At 45.0% G+C, this 17,921-nt stretch overlaps 1 protein-coding gene across 1 annotated transcript; it reads left to right on the plus strand.

The window, feature by feature from the left end:
- Nucleotides 1-14,814: 14,814 nt before the first annotated feature.
- On the plus strand, nucleotides 14,815-16,169 carry LOC105542873. Its single transcript, XM_011984583.1, has 2 exons — nucleotides 14,815-15,062; nucleotides 15,228-16,169. Exons 1-2 carry the CDS (start codon nucleotides 14,917-14,919, stop codon nucleotides 15,418-15,420), a joined length of 339 nt encoding a protein of 112 aa, XP_011839973.1. The 5' UTR covers nucleotides 14,815-14,916; the 3' UTR covers nucleotides 15,421-16,169.
- Nucleotides 16,170-17,921: the final 1,752 nt, after the last annotated feature.

Genomic DNA, 17,921 nt, shown 5'->3' on the forward strand with positions numbered 1-17,921 from the left:
CTTTCCTCTGGGTAGATACCGAGTAATGGGATTGCTGGATCAAATGGTAGTTATACTTTTAGTTCTTTAAAGAATCTCCACACTGTTTTCCATAGTAGTTGTACTACTTTACATTCCCACCAACAGTGGAGAAGTGTTCCCTGTTCTCTGCATCCATGCCAACATCTACTATTTTTTTATTTTTTATTATTGATTGATTGATTGATTGATTTTGAGACAAAGTCTTGCTCTGTCACCCAGGCTAGAGTGCAGTGGCATGATCTTGGCTCACTGCCACCTCTGCCTCCTGGGTTCGAGCAATTCTCCTGCCTCAGCCTCCTGAGTAGCTGGGACTACAGGTGCACACCGTCATGCCCAGCTACTTTCTTTTTCTGTATTTTAGTAGAGACAGTTTCACCGTGTTGCCCAGGCTGGTCTTGAACTCCTGAGCTCAGGCAATCTGCCTGCCTTGGCCTGCCAAAGTGCTGGGATTACAGGCATGAACCACCGTGCCCTGCCTATTTTTTCATTTTTTTTACATTATGGCCGTTCTTACAGGAGTAAGGTGGTATCACATTGTGGTTTTGATTTGCACTTCCCTGATAATTAGAGTTGTTGAGCATTTTTTCACATTTTTGTTGGCATTTGTATATCTTCTTTTGAGAACTGTCTATTCATGTCCGTAGCCCACTTTTTGATAGGAGTGTTTGTATTTTTCTTGCTGATTTGTTTGAGTTCATTGTTGATTCTGGATATTAGTCCTTTGTCAGATGTACAGATCGTGAAGATTTTTCTCCCGCTCTGTGGGTTGTCTGTTTACTCTGCTGACTGTTCATTCCTTTTGTTATGCAAAATCTCTTTAGTTTAAATAAGACAGAGCGATTTATCTTTGTTTTTATTGCATTTGCTTTTGGGTGCCTCGTCATGAAATCCTTGCCTAAGCCAAAGTCTAAAACAGTTTTTCCAATGTTATCATCTAGAATTTTTATAGTTTCAGGTCTTAGATTTAAGTCTTTAATTCATCTTCAGTTGATTTTTTTATAAGGTAAGAGAAGAGGATCCAGTTTCCTTCTCCCACATGTGGCTAACCAATTATCCCAGCATCATTTGTTGTAAAGGGTGTCCTCAACCACTTTATATTTTTGTTTGCTTAGTCAAAGATTAGTTGGCTGTAAGTATTTGGGTTTATTTCTGGGTTCTCTATTCTGTTCCATTGGTCTATGTGCCTATTTTTATACCAGTACTATGCTGTTTTGGTGACTATGGCCTTATAGTATAGTTTGAAATCAGGTAATGTGATGTCTCCAGATTTGTTCTTTTGCTTAGTCTTGCTTTGGCTATGTAAGCTTTTTATTGGTTCCATATGAATTTTAGAATTGTTTTTTCTAATTCTGTGAAGAATGATGGTGGTATTTTGATGGGAATTGCATTGAATTTGTAGATTGCTTTTGGCATTATGGTCATTTTCACAATATTGATTCTACCCATCCATTAGCATAGGATGGGTTTCCATTTGTTTATGTCATGTATGATTTCTTTCAGCAGTGTTTTGTAGTTTTCTTTGTGGAGATCTTTTGCCTCCTTGGTTAGGTATATACCTAAGTCTATTTTTTTTTTTTTTTTTCAGCTATTGTTAAGGGGGTTGAGTTCTTGATTTGATTCTCAGCTTGGTTGCTGTTGGTCAATAGGAGAGCTACTGATTTGTGTACATTAATTTTGTACCCAGAAACTTTGCTGAATTCTTTTATCCGTTCTAGGAGCTTTCTGGAGGAATCTTTAGGGTTTTCTAAGTAAACAATTATATTCTCAGCAAACAGCAACAGTTTGACTTCCTCTTTACCAATTTGGATGCCCTTTATTTCTTTCTCTTGTCTGATTGCTCTGGCTAGGACTTCCGGTACTATGTTGAAGAGGAGTGGCGAGAGTGGGCATCCTTGTATTGTTCCAGTTCTCAGAGGGAATGCTTTCAACCCTTCCCCATTCAGTATTATGTTGGCTGTGGGTTTGTCATAGATGGCTTTTATCACATTGAGGCATGACCCTTGTATGCCAATTTTGTTGAGAGTTTTAAACATAAAGGGATGCTGGATTTTGTCAAATGCTTTCTCTGCATCTATTGAGATAATCATGTGATTTTTGTTTTTAATTCTGTTTATGTAGTGTATCACACTTATTGACTTGCATATGTTAAACCATCCCTGCATCCCTGGTATAAAACCCACTTGATCATGGCGGATTATCTTTCTGATATGTTGTTGGATTCAGTTAGCTAGTATTTTGATAAAAATTTTTGCATATAGGGATATTGGTCTGTAGTTCTCTTTTTTGGTTATGTTCTTTACTGATTTTGGTATCTGGGTGATACTAGCTTCATAAAATGATTTAGGGAGGGTTCCCTCTTTCTCAATTTTGTGAAATAGTGTCAGTAGGATTGGTACCAATTCTTCTTTGAATGTCTAATAGAATTCTGCTGTGAATTATTTGGTCCTGGACTTATTCTGCTGTGAATCTGTCTGGTCCTGGACTTTTTCTTGTTGGTAGATTTTTAATTACCATTTCAATCTCGTTGCTTGTTATTGGTCTGTTCAAGGTATCTAATTCTTCCTGATTTTAGCTGGGAGGGTTGTCTCTTTCCAGGAATTTATCCATCTCTGAGTGTGTGGATATTCAATCTCATAGATAGGGCAACTACTTTCCAAAATGGCATTCATAGTTCACAACTTTTGCTAGAGTTCCTGTGGCTCTAAATCCTTGCTGACAATTAGTATTTTCAGAATTTTCAGTTCTTTCCTGTCTCCTATGTAATGCTATCTCATTGTAGTTTTAGTTTGCATTTTCCTGATTACTAATAAATTTGAGCCGCTTTTTCATGTTTGTTGGTCATCTGAATTTCCTCTTTGGTTTTGTGCTTGTCCAACAAGCCCCTTTTCTTATTGGGTTATTTCTTTTCCTTATACATTTAGTAAAGTTCTTTATGTATATCTGAAATCCTAGTCATTTGTCAGTTTACGTGTTGCAACTGTCTTCGCCCACCTGACGCTTGTCTTTCCACGCATTTTACAGTGTGCTGTACACATCTGTTCCTCTAATTGAGTCTGTGCTTACAAACTGAGAACTGTGTTTGTCCCCAAGCCCATTTAAGCAGGTTGTGAATGTTACTGTCATTTCCATAATAACTTAAATGCTTTGGGAAAACTTTATAAAGCTGAGTTGTTTAAACACTTATATAGACTGATAGTGATATAGATACAGATTCAATACAGATATGGAATTAGGTGAGGCAATGCAATTATGAAAGAATTGGGCTTGGGGAAGGGTCAGGAAACCTAGAAGGAATCTGCATTCATTGTTCTTCATAAGTGTCTTTAAGATCTATAAGATTTCTAACAAATTTTATGTTAAAGACTCTGAAACTGGAATTTGTAAATGATGTACTTTGAGTGTGGTTTATGTAAGAAAGACCATGCTGAATTCTTCTCAGCAAACCTAAGTACGAAGAAAGAATCTGATGATTGGTGAATAAATATAGTACAGAAGCATCATTTTAGTAATTTCCCACTTTAATTTTTTAATTAATTATTCAATGATTAGTTTCACTCATATCAAACAAGAGGGCTATATGCCAGCACAAATTATATTTACCATTATTTCTTATACTAAATTTAAAATGTTAAGATACATAAACATCCTAGTATTTGCTTTTTGGTTTGTTTTTTGTTTTGGGTTTTTTGTTGGTTGGTTGGTTGGTTGGTTTGGGGTTTTTTGTTGTTGTTGTTGTTTGAGACAGTCCCGCTCTGTCACCCAGGCTGGAGTGCAGTGGCATGATCTCGGCTCACTGTACCTCCACCTCCCGGGTTCCAGTGATTCTCCTGCCTCAGCCTTCTGAGTAGCTGGGATTACAGGCATGTACTACCACACCCAGCTAATTTTTGTATTTTCAGTAGAGATGGGGTTTCACCATGTTGGCCAGGCTGATCTCAAACTACTGACCTCAAGGGATCTGCCCTCCTAGGCCTCCCAAAGTGTTGGGATTACAGGCGCGAGCTACCACACCTGGCCATGCTTTTTGTACTGTGGTAAATATGCATACCATAAAATTTTAACCATTTTTAAGTGTAAATTTCAGTGACATTAAATACATTCACATTGTTGTGCAACCTCCATCACCATTTTTAGAACATTTTTCATCTTCCCAAGGTGAAACTCTGCATCCATGAAGCAATAACTTCCTATTACCCAGTGCCCCAGTCCCTGGCAGCCACCATTCTAGTTCGTGTCTCTGGGAATGTGATTACTGATGTAAGTGGAATCATACAGTATTTGACCTTTTGTATCTGGCTTATTTCACTTAACATATTGTCCTCCCGGTTCATCCATGTTGTCGCATGTATCAGAATGCTCTTCCTTTTTAAGGCTGAGTCACATTCCTTTGTGTGGCTATGTCACTTTTTTCAATCCATTCCTCTGCTGGTGGATCCTCGGTTTGCTTCCGCCTTTTGGTTACTGTGAGTAATGCTGCTATGGACATGCGTGTACAAATACCTGTTTGACACTCTGCTTCCAATTCCTCTGTGTATATAGTAGGAAGTAGAATTGCTGGATCATATGGTAATGTTAATTTTTTTTTTTTTGAGAAATGCCATACTCCAGTATTTGCCTTTCATGTGAAGATTGTACAGCGTCAGAATGTTTGTAAGCCCCCGTCTCACAGGATCCAGCTATATAGGCCATATCTCCTCTCAATATTGTCTCAGAAACGAGTCTTGGATCCTACAGCAATCCGACAGCAAGTCACAAGGGATTCCAGAGGTCATCTAGGCCAACCTCATCGTCTTATCAAAGAGGATGTGGCGGCCCAGAGAAGTGATGCGACTTGCCCACGGCCACACAGTCTGTCGGGAAGAGAACTAGGGCAGAGCCTGGGCCACAGCCAATACTGTGTCCACAAGACCACAGAAGATATGCCAGAAAAAGCAGGTGCTCAAATCCCTGAAGTCCCAACGGACAGGTGGCCCCCTAAGAAGGAAGTGCTCTGGATTGAGTTCACCCTCACGGTTGCAAGGGTAGGGCCTGCCCCACTGCACAAGCCCTGGGTGCTGGGCCTGACAGATGCTCTAATGGCCTTATGAGCCACCTCACCCTAGGCCCAGCCTACCTTGCCTGGTGCCAGCCAGCCAGTTCACACCAGGGAGGCCAGGCCCAGCTGCACACAAGCCTGCTTCCTTATTGTCCTTCAGGGCGTCTCCTATGATGTCTGCCCTGCCTGCTGGTCTATGTTATTCTTGTCAATGGCCCATCCTCTCCTGCTAAGTCTGAAACATACACACACACACACACACACACACACACACACACACACACACAGAGTAGCTTCTGGAAGGCTTGCCATTTCTTCATCGCCTGTCTGTTGACAAAATGCAAAACAAGTGAGGGAGCTGTTGACAAAATGCAAAACAAGTGAGTTATCTTTCTTTTCCCTTTGAATTTTATTTCCTCCCCACTTTGACTGCCTTCTCCAAATTCCCAAAACTCTGAGGTTGTCCTCAGGATACCAGGAGCTTCCCACCACAGCATTCAACCTCAACCACATGACCTCTATGGGCAGGAATTTTCTCTCCAAACTTGTCCCTTAGAAACTGAAGCATTCCTTATATGTCTCACTCTCGGTGAGTTGCCATATTGGAAAGCAGACCAATACAAAATTGTTTTTCCCAGTGACAGTAATGAAATGATCTCACACATTGTCAGATGGGCTTTGTTGTACAAAAATCAATTTTTTGATCCCAACCTCAGTCCTGTAGAAATATGTGAGGAAAAGATGAGACTCATCATTTCATTGACAAGAACACTGGTGTGCACTGGGCCCGAGAGCATGCAGTTAAGACTCCAGGCCTCAGGGGACTCTATTATGATGCTCTATTATGGAGTTCTACACGGGATCATACCAGACAACAGGCAAATGGACAAATCATCATGGATTCTACACACTTCAACACAGGACTCGGGGATGTCATAGTTTGGGAAAGGAGTGGCTCTTCAAGGAACCTTGCTGAGCCTCAGTTTTCTCAACAGAAGATGAGGCCAGCGTCACCCCCAGGAACATCACGAGGGTCAGTGGAGCCCAGGGTGAGGTACACTGGGCACCTGCAAGAAACAGGGATTTGAGAGGACTCATTGGGGCACAATAGGAGGGTGCCTTCTGTAAGGACTTTCAAATCCCACCAAAATACTGAATGCCTAAGATTTGGAATGTCAGAGCCTTACCCTAGGGCAACAGCCTCTTGCAGAAGTGCCTGAGCCCTGAGCCGGGTGGATTCCAGTTCCCCTGTAACAGCCTAGATGAGGGGCCCGGGGTGAGGAAGGCGCAGGCTGCAGCTGCGGAACGAGTGCTGTTGGGGTGTGCATCCTCCTGCAGGCTGAGGGCTGTGCGTCACCCATGGGAGTGCTGCCCATTCTCCTCCCTGTGAATGTGCAAAGCAGAGAAGGCTGCAACTGTGAGAAGATGCGAAGGAGGTGCGGGAAGTTACATGTCCTCTCCCACCTCTAGAAATCCTCTTCCAAATGCACCAGAATGCAGAAATGGAGGTGAGGACTCCAGTGTGACCTGCGGGGCCCAGGCACAGGTACATTTCTCAGCAGGGGCGGCCTTCCCATCAGCAAGGCGCTGGATGCTCTGGGGAAGGAGGTGTGCCTGGCTTCATTTCAAACCACTGCCCTGCCCCTCCCTAGTTAAAAGGAACCTTGCTGAGTCTCAGCTTTCGCAACTGAAGATGAGGTTAACGTCATCCCCGGGAACGTAATGAGGGTCGGCGGAGTCCAGGGTGAGGTGCACTGGAGACCTGCAAGAAACATTTCTTTGAGAAGACTTCAGGAGCCTTCTAGGTTGCCTGGATTCAAGCAAAGGGCTCTGTGGGTGGGATAACAACATCGCTGGCTAACAGAAGAATGGGGAGTCCTTTTTCTAGTTAACCTCCAGGCAACACTCAAGTTGTGTTTTCAATCCAAGTTATACAGTATAATACCTGGGGTGTCTGAGGCCCTTCCCCAGCGATTCTGATGCAATCGTCAGTGGAAGTCCCAGCATGGGGACAGTGAAAGCTTCCCCAGGTGGCTCTAACATGCAGCTGACAGCGAGGACTCCTGTCCAGTAGGAACTGCACACAGTGGGCATGTTTTGAAGGACAGATCATGCTTGCAGGCTCTGGGTGGGATACAAGAGGAGAGTCTGGCTGGAGAGCAGGAAGGATGAGGGCGCTGGGACACCTTGAGGGGAAGGAGGTGACAGACAAAAGCCCAGGGACACCCCAGGCCTACTTCCCCACAGCCTTGCTGGGCTTTTAATGATAGGGGTTTGAGCATCCCTGAAAGAAAAGACTAAAGGGACGGGCTAACATCCTTCTTGTAATACAAAAGTGTGATATGGATGCACACCCATTTTGCTGCTGCCACTTGAGATTAAAGAATTGTTCTGTGCTTTGCATTTCTGCAGCACGCACACAGTTTACAAAGTGCTTTCACAACACTTATCTCACTGGAATCCTCCAGGAGCCCTGGGAGGGGCAGGGCACCCACTGCCGTCTCCGTGTTTCACAGATGAGGAAACAGGCTCAGAAGACTACGTGAGGTGCCTGGTTCTGTGACGGTGCAGAGGCAGAGCCGCCTGGAATGTGGCCTTCACAAGGCCAAAGTGCTCCTGAGATCTTCTCTGGGGGACTATGAGTCATGGTGGTTTCTACCAAAACTCTGGCTGCAGCACAACCATGTTCATACATGAAGTTGAGAAATTGACCCAGCTGTTCCCCATTTGCCCAGGACTTCCCAGTTCTTGCAGGGAAAGTCCCATGTCTCAGGAAACCCCTCCATCCTGGGCAAACCCAGGTCTATTCCTTACAGGAACAGAATATGTTCAACTATTTGATATGTTTGAACACATACACGTACCAAAACGTGTTTCCTGGTAAATGATTCAGATACTCCAAGGCATATCGAGAGTTTCCAAATTAACTCAATATTTAGACAAATCTTTCCTTGGTAATGTGACCTACTTAAAAAGAATACAGTGAAAACAATTGAAGATTATTGTGCAGGACATTTTGTTGTGCCTATGTGCATTTCATTTTTATATTTTGTCCTATTTTGATATTTTATTTACAAGTAAAATATTTTGATACCCATATTTGACTGATTTATCAGTTATATTTTACTTGTAAAAATGGAAAGATTCTGCTATTGTGTATCTCTTGGTTAAACCCTCTGTGGGAAGCCGGCCTGTTTGGGCTATGAGAGCCATGACTGGGGACAGAGACTGTTAACATTTTTAGGCCATGACCCCTTTGGCTGGCTGGTAAAGCTTATGATCTCTTCTTTTCTTTTCTTTTTCTTTTCTTTCATTTTCTTTCTTTCTTTTTTCTTTCTTTCTTTCTCTTTCTCTCTCTCTCTTCCTTTCTTTCTCTCTCTCTCTTCTCTTTCTTCTCTCTCTTTCCTTCTTTCCTTCTTTTCTCTTTCTTTCTCTTTCTTTTTCTTTCTTTCTCTTTTTCTTGACAGGGTCTTGCTCTGTCACCCAGGCTTGAGTGCAGTGGTGCAATCATGGCTCACTGCAACCTCTGCCTCCCAGGCTCAAGTGATTTTCCCACCTCAGCCTTCCAAGTAGCTGGGACTACAAGTGCACACTACCACACCTGGCTAATTTTGGTATTTTTAGTAGAGACGGGATCTCACTATACAGTCTAGGTTGGTCTCGAACTCCTAGGCTCAAGTGATCCTCTTGCCTTGACCACCCAAAGTGCTGGGATTACGGGCACGAGTCACCACACCAGGCCAGAATAGTGTTTTCAATAAACAAAACACAAATGATTAAAAGGAAATACAGCTATTAAAATACTTACATTATTACATTTGTTTCCTCATTAACACATTAAATAAGGTCTACTGGCAGCTCTAATAACCACTATGATTTTGAAATGGTAATGAGAATAAATGACATCCCAAGATATCTGCAACAACTACAGTGTGAGAGGAAAATATCTGCGATTTCTCTTGGTAACAAATTCACAGGTACTACTGCTATCACTGAGGTTTGTTGCCTCTGCTCATACATGAAAGAAATGCTAAATTTCACTTAGCAATTAGTACAAATAAAGATATAATTTTTTTCTCATTCAAGACCATGAACCCCTTGATATCAGGTTCAGAACCCCTGGCCTAAAGGTTTTATCATGTATCTGGTTAGTGAATCCTAATTATTAATAAATTTTCAATTTTGGGGACAGCATTTCCCAAACCCTGTTCATTGGAGTCCCACTTTTAGGAAACGTTAAAAGCTGAATCTGTGTTCTCCCAAAACATATGGTGACATCCCAACCCCTGGCACCTGCGATGGTGACCATATTTGCCAACAGGGTGTTTGAAGATGTAATGAAGGTAAGGTGAGGTCATACTGGATTTGGTTGGACCTTGATCTAATAGGATTGGTGGTTTTATAAGAGAGAAGAAGAGGCACAGAGGCACGCAGGCAGAGCACATGTGATGGTGAAGGCAGAGGCTGGAGTGACGTTGATGCACCACAGAACCCCACGGATTGTTGGCAACAGCAGAAGTAAAGGCAAGGGCATGGAGCAGACCCTCTCCCTAGAACCTGCGGACAGCATGGCCCTGCCAACACCTCGATTTCAGACTTCCAGCCTCCAAAACCGTGAAAAAATAAATTTCTGTTGTTTTGGGTCACCCAATTTGTGGCACTAGGAGACTAATACAATATTTTTTAAAAAACAAGATGATGTGAAGTTACAACATTTGGGAATCCATGAGCATTAAGTTTCCCTTTTGGAAACAGACACACACAACGTACCCTAGACTATCAGAGATTCTAAGGAAGACTCACAGTAAAGTGCTAGTTTAACCCAGAGTGCCCTCCAAGTGTGTGGAGCCAAAAAATACCTTATTTGTGGCACAGCTAAATAGTGATGTTCAGTGGAGCACTAGATGTCCCAGGAGAACAAAAACCAACAATTAAATGTATAAAGGGATTGAAGACTTCATGGAACAGTGTGGGGAAATGGTGCCCTGGCACCACTGGCGTCCCAGAACCACAGCATGCCAGGACAGACAGAAGCCTCAGACCTCAGTTCATTTCTGCCACTCATTTTTGCACTCAGAAAACTGCGGCCTAGCTTAAAAAGCGTGTTGGCCAACACACAAACACAGCACTAATGGTTGCATAACTGGAAGAAAAATTTATTATTACTCAATTCTTCACTCAGAGTCATATGACTTTATTTCTGAATAAGCCCGTCCTATAGAATTATACACCCACAGTACCTAAAAGCTGGGTTCTACCTTCCCCACAATTGAACTGAATTCCTACTCTTGCAATTGGCTATTTTAAATGATGCATGGAGACCGCTAGGAGAGGAATCTGAGACCAATGCATGCTCCAGCAAAGTGACAGCTCCTTAACAGCTCCCTCCAGGAGACAAGCAGACTGCTCCCGGTGCTCCGCCAGCCTGCTGGAACAGGAGACCTCTGCACTGCACGTGCAGCACGCATTGCTGATGCCACATTGCTGATGCCACGCAAGTGTATGACGGGGTCTGTAGGAAGACCACCAGCTCTAGGTACTTCAGAGGTGGGGCCTGAGTGGGTTAGGTCACCTGGGACTGGGATGCTTGTGCAGTGATTTGTCAAGGGAGTGCTGCTCCTTGGAGAACTTACAAAAAAGGGAGGCAAACGAAATAGGGCAGGGGATGGGTCCACCCCGAGACACTTGCTTCTCACCCCAATATCCTTACACTTTAACTTTGCTTATACCTTTGCCTGATTTCCACCTTTAAGCCACTGACTCAGTGCCTCTTTGGAGACAACTCATACAGGCTCTAAAGAGAAGAGTATCAAACACCAAGAAATTCTGCAAGTCAGTTGTTAAGCTATTGGCAATCTGAAATTGGCCACACTGGGATTATTTTCACACCACAGAAATCGGCAAATGTTACACATCAGGGTTGCTGAAGGATTTTGGTCCACAGAGCTGACTTCCCACTGCACCAAGTCATTCTCCATTGACTTTGCTTCCCTCCAGCATGGTCTGACATGTTCCTGCTGGGATCGTGGGCAGCTGCCCCTTTCTGTCTTTCTAACTTTAGCCCATGCATCTGTAATCTTTCTGTGGGAACCACTGTTCTTCTGCCCTGCCCTTTTGTAAACTCTTCCCACTCGGCACACAAAGTGAAAATGAAGCCCGCGCGGCCAGAAACAGGGACACAGAGAAACACCTAAGAAACACTGCTCCTCCCAATCAGCAGCACCAAAGGCTTCACAGCTCCATGTCATTTCTCAATATCAGCTGATTCACAATAGCACCTTGTAACCAGAAAATGCACAAAGCGCCATCCTCATTGCTCTGCTGTCTGCAGAAAGCAGGAGGCTCTATCTTCCAGCATTGGTGGCCGCAGCCCTTATGCCAGGCTGCCTGCACTTGCAGCTCATTCATCCCTGGTAGGAGCACCCGGACTCCACTCCAGATGGTGGGAGGCCTGGCCAGTGGAGCGAGTTACCAGCTTCCGCCGAGCGGCGAGAACGAATGACTCTAATGTGTGTTTCCTTGGCAGCTTGACTCGCTGCTCCTTCCTTCACTCTTGACATTTGGCCAAGATCCCTCCTGATTTTCTAATGATCCCCCGTAACAGCCTTGGAAATCTCCCACTCACCAGAACTCATACAAACGTATGCCAGATGAACAGAAAAAGAATATGATCTAATTGTTTTTTCAGGCAAAATGTGCAGTAACCAAGAGCAGGTTAGACCTGTTGAAAATTCTTGTAGGCTGGTCATTTGTGAGTCATATTTACATGACCCTGATTGCCTTGTTTGGGGTTAACTGCATGGTTTGGCCAGCTGCCTCTATAATTGGCTCGATTTGGTTACAGAAGCCACTAAAACAATGATCTGAGGTCACTGGCTGTTTCAGACCGAGGGGCAGCAAAATTGAAAGCAAAGCAACCAGCCAAATTAACCAATAAAAAGACCAATTTGACGCTACATGGGAAATATAACCTTACATAAATCTGGGGAGAGCAATTCATTTGAAACATTTAAAATTGTTGATATTTGACTGTTTTAATCCTTTAAAAATGGCAATTTTAAACAGCTCAGCCAAATAGTCCCCTTGGTTCTCAGGCAATCGCTACTCTAACATTTCAGGATTGTCTGGGCTAGGGCTGGGGAGAAGTCAGTAGGAGAAAGAAGCACATCTCTCGCCATGCTTCCTGTGGTTCTCACACGTTCTTCTCAAGTCTAGTTTAGCAGAAAGAGCCCTGGTTCAAGACTCAGGAGACCTATATTTTAGCCCCAATTGACTTCCCATAGGGCCTTAGACAAGCCACTTCTCCTTTAAGTCTCGTTCTTTTCAACCGAAACAACATCATAAACATTCTTGTGATGCCAAAATTAACTGATGGATGGGAACATGCTTTTTCAGAGTGAAAATTATTACACAGATAATTTATACACATTATAGTCATCAACTCCTATTGATATGTGGGTGCGTATACTCCCGCAGGAGAGAATAAATTTTGAATGCAACCGTAACTTATTACCCTTTTGGTCCAGTGTCATTTCTGATAGCAAACAATGCCAAAACAGTAACAAATCACCATTGTATTTTCCATTCGTCATCAGAGTAGAAAAGATTTGATAAATAGCGAGAAAACACATTGGCTCTTTCGGGTGGGAAATCCGTGTCACTGACAGCAGCAAATTACATGTCTTTGAAAAAGACGGTGTCACGGTTCTCAGAGATTATTTGCATTGCTACTGAGACATAAAAAAAAAAACCTCAAGGAGCTTTTAAAGGCCGTGTCTGTGAGATGAGCGGTCTGGTGTCCCGGCCCAGCCCCCCTTGTTCCAGCCTTCGTGTGACACTGCCGCGCAGCTGCCTTGGCATGAGCCTTCTCTGTCCAAGAACAGACTGCCAGGTCTGAACACGGAGAGGAGGAACAGCCTCTGTGGTGTTCCCTCACTTTGGGGAGGCACGACGACCAAACTGGGGTCTGTGCTTTGGGGGAAAGCACACAAGGAGATCGAGGGTGTTTTTTCTGTGTCCTCTGCTCCTGCCCCTGCCGCTGCCTCTGCGCAGCTGCCTCCTGTTCTTTCACTCCGGTGACAGCCCGGGCAGATGCCTCCCTCCAGGGCTGCTGCCAGCCCCACTCCACAGACAGCTGTCGCCACAGCCCCAGGAGAGCAGCGTGACCACCGGCACCGGCCCTGAGCAGGCCACATCTGCAGAGCATCCCCTGCCCCTGGCTACGGGCCTGAGGGCTCAGCGCCCTACTGTACAGGACGTTCCCAGCTGGCGCCACTTAACACGAGCCTGTTCTTCACCAGGGGAGGCGTGGGTCCACTTGGTTTTTCACCTCTGAGATGTTCTGCTCTGCTGCAAGCAATATGGTGTTTCACAGATACATACTTGTCTTTACAATTTCCAGGCTTAGGAAATATTTTTAAATTTTATTGATGACCTTTCCAAAGTTTAAACAAGTTAGCCCTTGGATGGTAAGAGGAAATCGTATTTTAAAGACAAAGTCAAAGAATCTATGAGGACATTATGCTAAGTGAAATAAGCCACTCACAAAATGACAAGTATTGCAGATTCCACCTATATAAGGTACCTAGATTAGCCACAGTCATAGAGGCTGAGAGTAGAAAGAGGATGCCAGAGACTGCAGAGTGGCGCGAGGGAAGTGGGGAGTTAGGATTTAATGTGTACAGAGTTTCAGTTTGGGAGGATGAAAAGACTTCCGGAGGTTAGGCACAGGGGGCTCATGCCTATAATCTCTGCACTTTCAGAGACCAAGGAAGGAGAACTGCTTGAGGCCAGGAGTTTGAAACCAGACTGGGCAACATAGTGAGATCCCATCTTTACAAAAAATTTTAAAAATTAGCCAGTGTGGGGACGTGAGCCTGTAGCCGCAGCTACTCAGGAGGCTGAAGTGAGAGGACTGCTTGAGCACAGGAGTTTGAGGCTGCAGTGAGCTGTGATCACACCACTGCACTCCAGTCTGGGTAACAAAGCAAGACCCTGTCTCAAATCAATAAATAAATCCTTTTAAAAATAAATAAAAGAATTGGATATGATGTTAAATTTTATGTTATGTATACATTACCACAATTTAAAATTTTTAAGAAGTGTTAAAGTTCATAGAACTACCTGTATCAGAGGTGCCGGGAGTAAGGGGTACGGAAGAGAACTCTTCAAATGCAAAGGTTCCTGATTGTCCAAAACAGCTTGTCCTGTTTTTACCAACTGGAAACTTTCTCGAGGAAAGTGCCTCTTCCTAATGACATTTCTAAAATAATGAAAACACAAAGCTGAAAAGAAGGCAGACACCCAGTAAAGTTATCTAAGACTTCGGTGGGAAAATAAACACACAAACTTGCCGCCAGGCGGTCGTTTCTCCTCACCTGCAAGGCTTTGATTTCTGAGATGGCGCCTGAAGCAGGAATTCCTCACACAATGGATGCTCAATTTGTAACAGGATGTGCCTCCCCACTCTCATACCAGATAAAAGGTTAGCCTGGTTTTTCATCTAGCTGTGTCTCCCTCAGAATCACAATTACAGTCCTCCTCAGTGCTGGATCGAGTCCTTTCATCTTTAATTTGACCAAAATGGAAACCAGGATCATGAGAATTCCTCGGGGCTGGTGTTGAAAGGAATTTCCCCTGCTCTTGCCAGAGTCTCGAGGGGTGGCCTCCTTCCACGGGTGAGTAACCACAAGTCCATGTGACCGAACAAACAACGTGTCCTTTTTTTCCAAAAGAGAAAAACAACACTGAAGGAAATCAGCTGAAGAAAATGGAGATGAAAGCCAGTCCACGCCTCAGCATCCTGAGGAAATGTTCTTCCTTGAAGTTCTGAGCTCTCTAAGAAGTCACCGCAAAACCAGATGCATCAGACGTTTGCAGGACGTCCTTGTTTAGAGCCGGGAAATAAACCACGAAACAGCGCCAGGAAGAGTCCAGGCCTGCCGGTGCTTCCGCGAACCCCTCACCCCGACCTCCTCCTTCCCCAGCTCCTACCTGCAGGCCTCAGGTGAGCTCCGGGGTCCAGTCACTCCTGCTGGGAGGCGAGTGTGTGACAGGCGTGCGGGTCCGGCCAGGAGGCTGCCTTGGTGTCCGGCAGGTCCTGTTTGCGGAGGAGGGGGTGGCGGGGGCGGGGCACTTCCGGACCCTGTTTCTGTTCTTCTCTCCTCTGCAGGCCTCCTGACCTCCAGACTCCTCACCCTCCGGCCAGCCTCTGCTCTACACCCGTCTTTGTGCCCTGCTTCCAATCACGCCGGGCCTCGGGGTCCCTGTCTCTAACTTCACTATCAGACTCAGGTGCTTCTCCACACTCCACCCTCTCCAACACTGTTTGGAATCTCAGGCTTGCTCCCAATCCTGTGAGCTAACTTTGAAAAGACCGCTGTTCCTAAGGAGAGAGAAAGGAGGAAGAGATGAGAAAGGAAGACAGAGAAAGAAACTCTATGATCATGGTTTTTCCCAAATTCATGGTTACATTAGAACTTACTATGTGCAAAGATAGAAGCAGGGGTCAACAGAGTTCCAGAGAATGAATGCTGACGACTGAGCACCAGCCTCCACTCCCGGCCCCACAGTGAGTGTCCCTCCTCTGTATGCTCACGCGGTGAGTCCACACTGTGAATCCTCCACATTCTACCACTTCTCCCCAATCACTGGCTTGTCGTAGGATCAGAAGTTCCCTAAGAACAAGAGTCTTCTCCCAGTGTATCCCCAGCACCTAATACAAGGAGCAGGCATCTGCTAAACACTTGTGGAAGCAGTGAAGTTGAGAGACCAGGAAGGGCCTGCAGGCGCTGTGGTGAGCCTGCCTGTCGTCCAGGTGGCTGCAGCAAGCAAACATGGGTTTTCCTTGGAAGAACTGTGGACCATCAACCCATTAAGTACCGAGTTACTTCTATCAGGGCAAGGCTGTGGAATCCTGTTATCCTAGACAATGAGGTACAGGGTGCAAGCAGATCTGTGTGCTGCTGTCTTCCAGTGAGCGGACCAAGTTCCCACTTCGCATCCTCCTCCCGTCTCACCCACTGCTGCTCCCAAGAGAGCAATTCATCACGTCAGTGTCTGGTGTTTTCTTGAAGACCTGTGCTAAATAAAGTGGGTTATTTATAAAGTGAGATTATTCCCCAAGCACAGAAGCAGATTCCTGGGCACGTTGTTGCGCTGAGTGTAATTAATGAAATGCTTTTTGGACCAAATTGTTCAATGGAATGAGATCACCCACTGCCAGACTGGGTCATTCAGACCCAAAATAGATGGTCTGTATTCAATCCTAGATTTAAAACACACACACACACACACACACACACACACACACACACACACACTGCTTAATGTCCTTCGTATCAGGAAACTACCAGAATACAGCAGACTGCAATAGTTAGAAGCGTAGAGTCAAGGTACCATTTCTAATTGTCTCTTTTTTTCAATAGTCAACACTTATTTTAAGAAAATTTTCTATGCATCCAGGTTAACATCTTTGAAGCAGCATTTCCTATCGACCACTGGAGCACTCATTTAAACAGGACTGCATATCTGCAAAGCACCCTGGGGCCCTGGAGCAACGGTGAGCATGAGGCATTGTAACTTAGATGTTGCTTCAGTGAGAAAATGCTTCTCCTTCCTTTCAGAAGGAACCAACAGAAAATGAGAGGAGAAAGAAAAGGGCTGGGAAAAGTAGCTTTGACCCTTAGCAACAGTATTTCAGAATCACTACTCTAGAGAAAACTCGGAGAATTCAAAACTTTCATAGATTATGTCTCATACAAAGGGTCTGCGGTGACCTGCAGAAACATTTTCAGTGCCTTGGAGACCTTCCTGCGATGCTGTGCATAAATCTGTCATCATTGCAATCCATGCGGCCTTATCATCTGAATTCAAATCCTCCCTGTACATTCTGCAGACTCACCCCTTAAATTAGGCAGCCTACTAGAAAACACTGTTGCAACACGAAATCCACTCCAAATCTCCAGAAAGTGTTGCTCATGGGGGAGATCCAACCGTGAGGCAAAAAGAGATGAGCTCAAAGGATTTGGGGGTTGACATGGCCTTTGTCTTCCCAGAATGTAGCCGCTGCCTGGCAGACAGCATTGCAACAAGGGCTGTGCCTGCACTTGGGCCAAAGAGCTGTCGCTCCTGCTTTGAAATCTTGGCACGACCTGGAGGTTTCCCTCACTTTCTCCCTCCATGACCCAAACCGTGGCCAAAACCCACTTTCTCGTTTTTCACATGGCTGCTCCTAAAATGTTGCTGCTGGGAACCCAGTGGAGTACCTGCTGGGCAGACATCACCTCCAGCCTTCCCATTGTTCTCCCAGCCCTGGCCTGTCTATGGGGCCCCCTCCCACAAAGAGGTGTCTTTTTATCTTTAATCCAGAGCAAAGGGCTCAGACAGTTGCCAAGGAAAGAAATGTTACCATAGTGAGCAGGCCCTCCTTTCATCACAGGGTGCTGGGGACTCGACCTGACCTCAGCTAGGCTAGAGGGCCCATGAAGCTCAGGCGGGAGTACTAAACCACCACCCACCTGCAAGACTCACCTGCACAACTCCTCAGCTGCACCCCTCTTCTGCCCAAGCATCCCATCCTGCTCCTTCCCAGCCAGCATCCTTCGTGACCACAAGGCACAGCCTGGCGAGCCCTTGCCCACAAAGAGTGTAGGCAGTTGTTTGCTTCTTCCCCAGAAGGGCAAATGGTACTCACCATGGTATTAGAGAACCTAAGCCAGAGAACCCACATTCACATGTGGCTCTGCCCTCATGTGACCTTAAGCAGCTAAATGCACATTTCTGATCTCCAATGACATCATGGCCACACTAACAGAAGTCCCTTAAAGGCACCCAACACAATACCTCATTCATCAGGGTCATGCCA

This window comes from Mandrillus leucophaeus, unplaced genomic scaffold, assembly GCF_000951045.1.
Source record: "Mandrillus leucophaeus isolate KB7577 unplaced genomic scaffold, Mleu.le_1.0 Scaffold27, whole genome shotgun sequence".
Classification (NCBI taxonomy): Eukaryota; Metazoa; Chordata; class Mammalia; order Primates; family Cercopithecidae; genus Mandrillus; species Mandrillus leucophaeus.

Coding starts and splice junctions, on each gene's coding strand:
- LOC105542873 (XM_011984583.1), top strand. CDS start 14,917: ATGCATCAGACGTTTGCAGGACGTCCTTGTTTAGAGCCGGGAAATAAA. Junction 15,063..15,227: donor CTCCTACCTGCAGGCCTCAG/GTGAGCTCCGGG, acceptor TCTCCTCTGCAG/GCCTCCTGACCTCCAGACTC.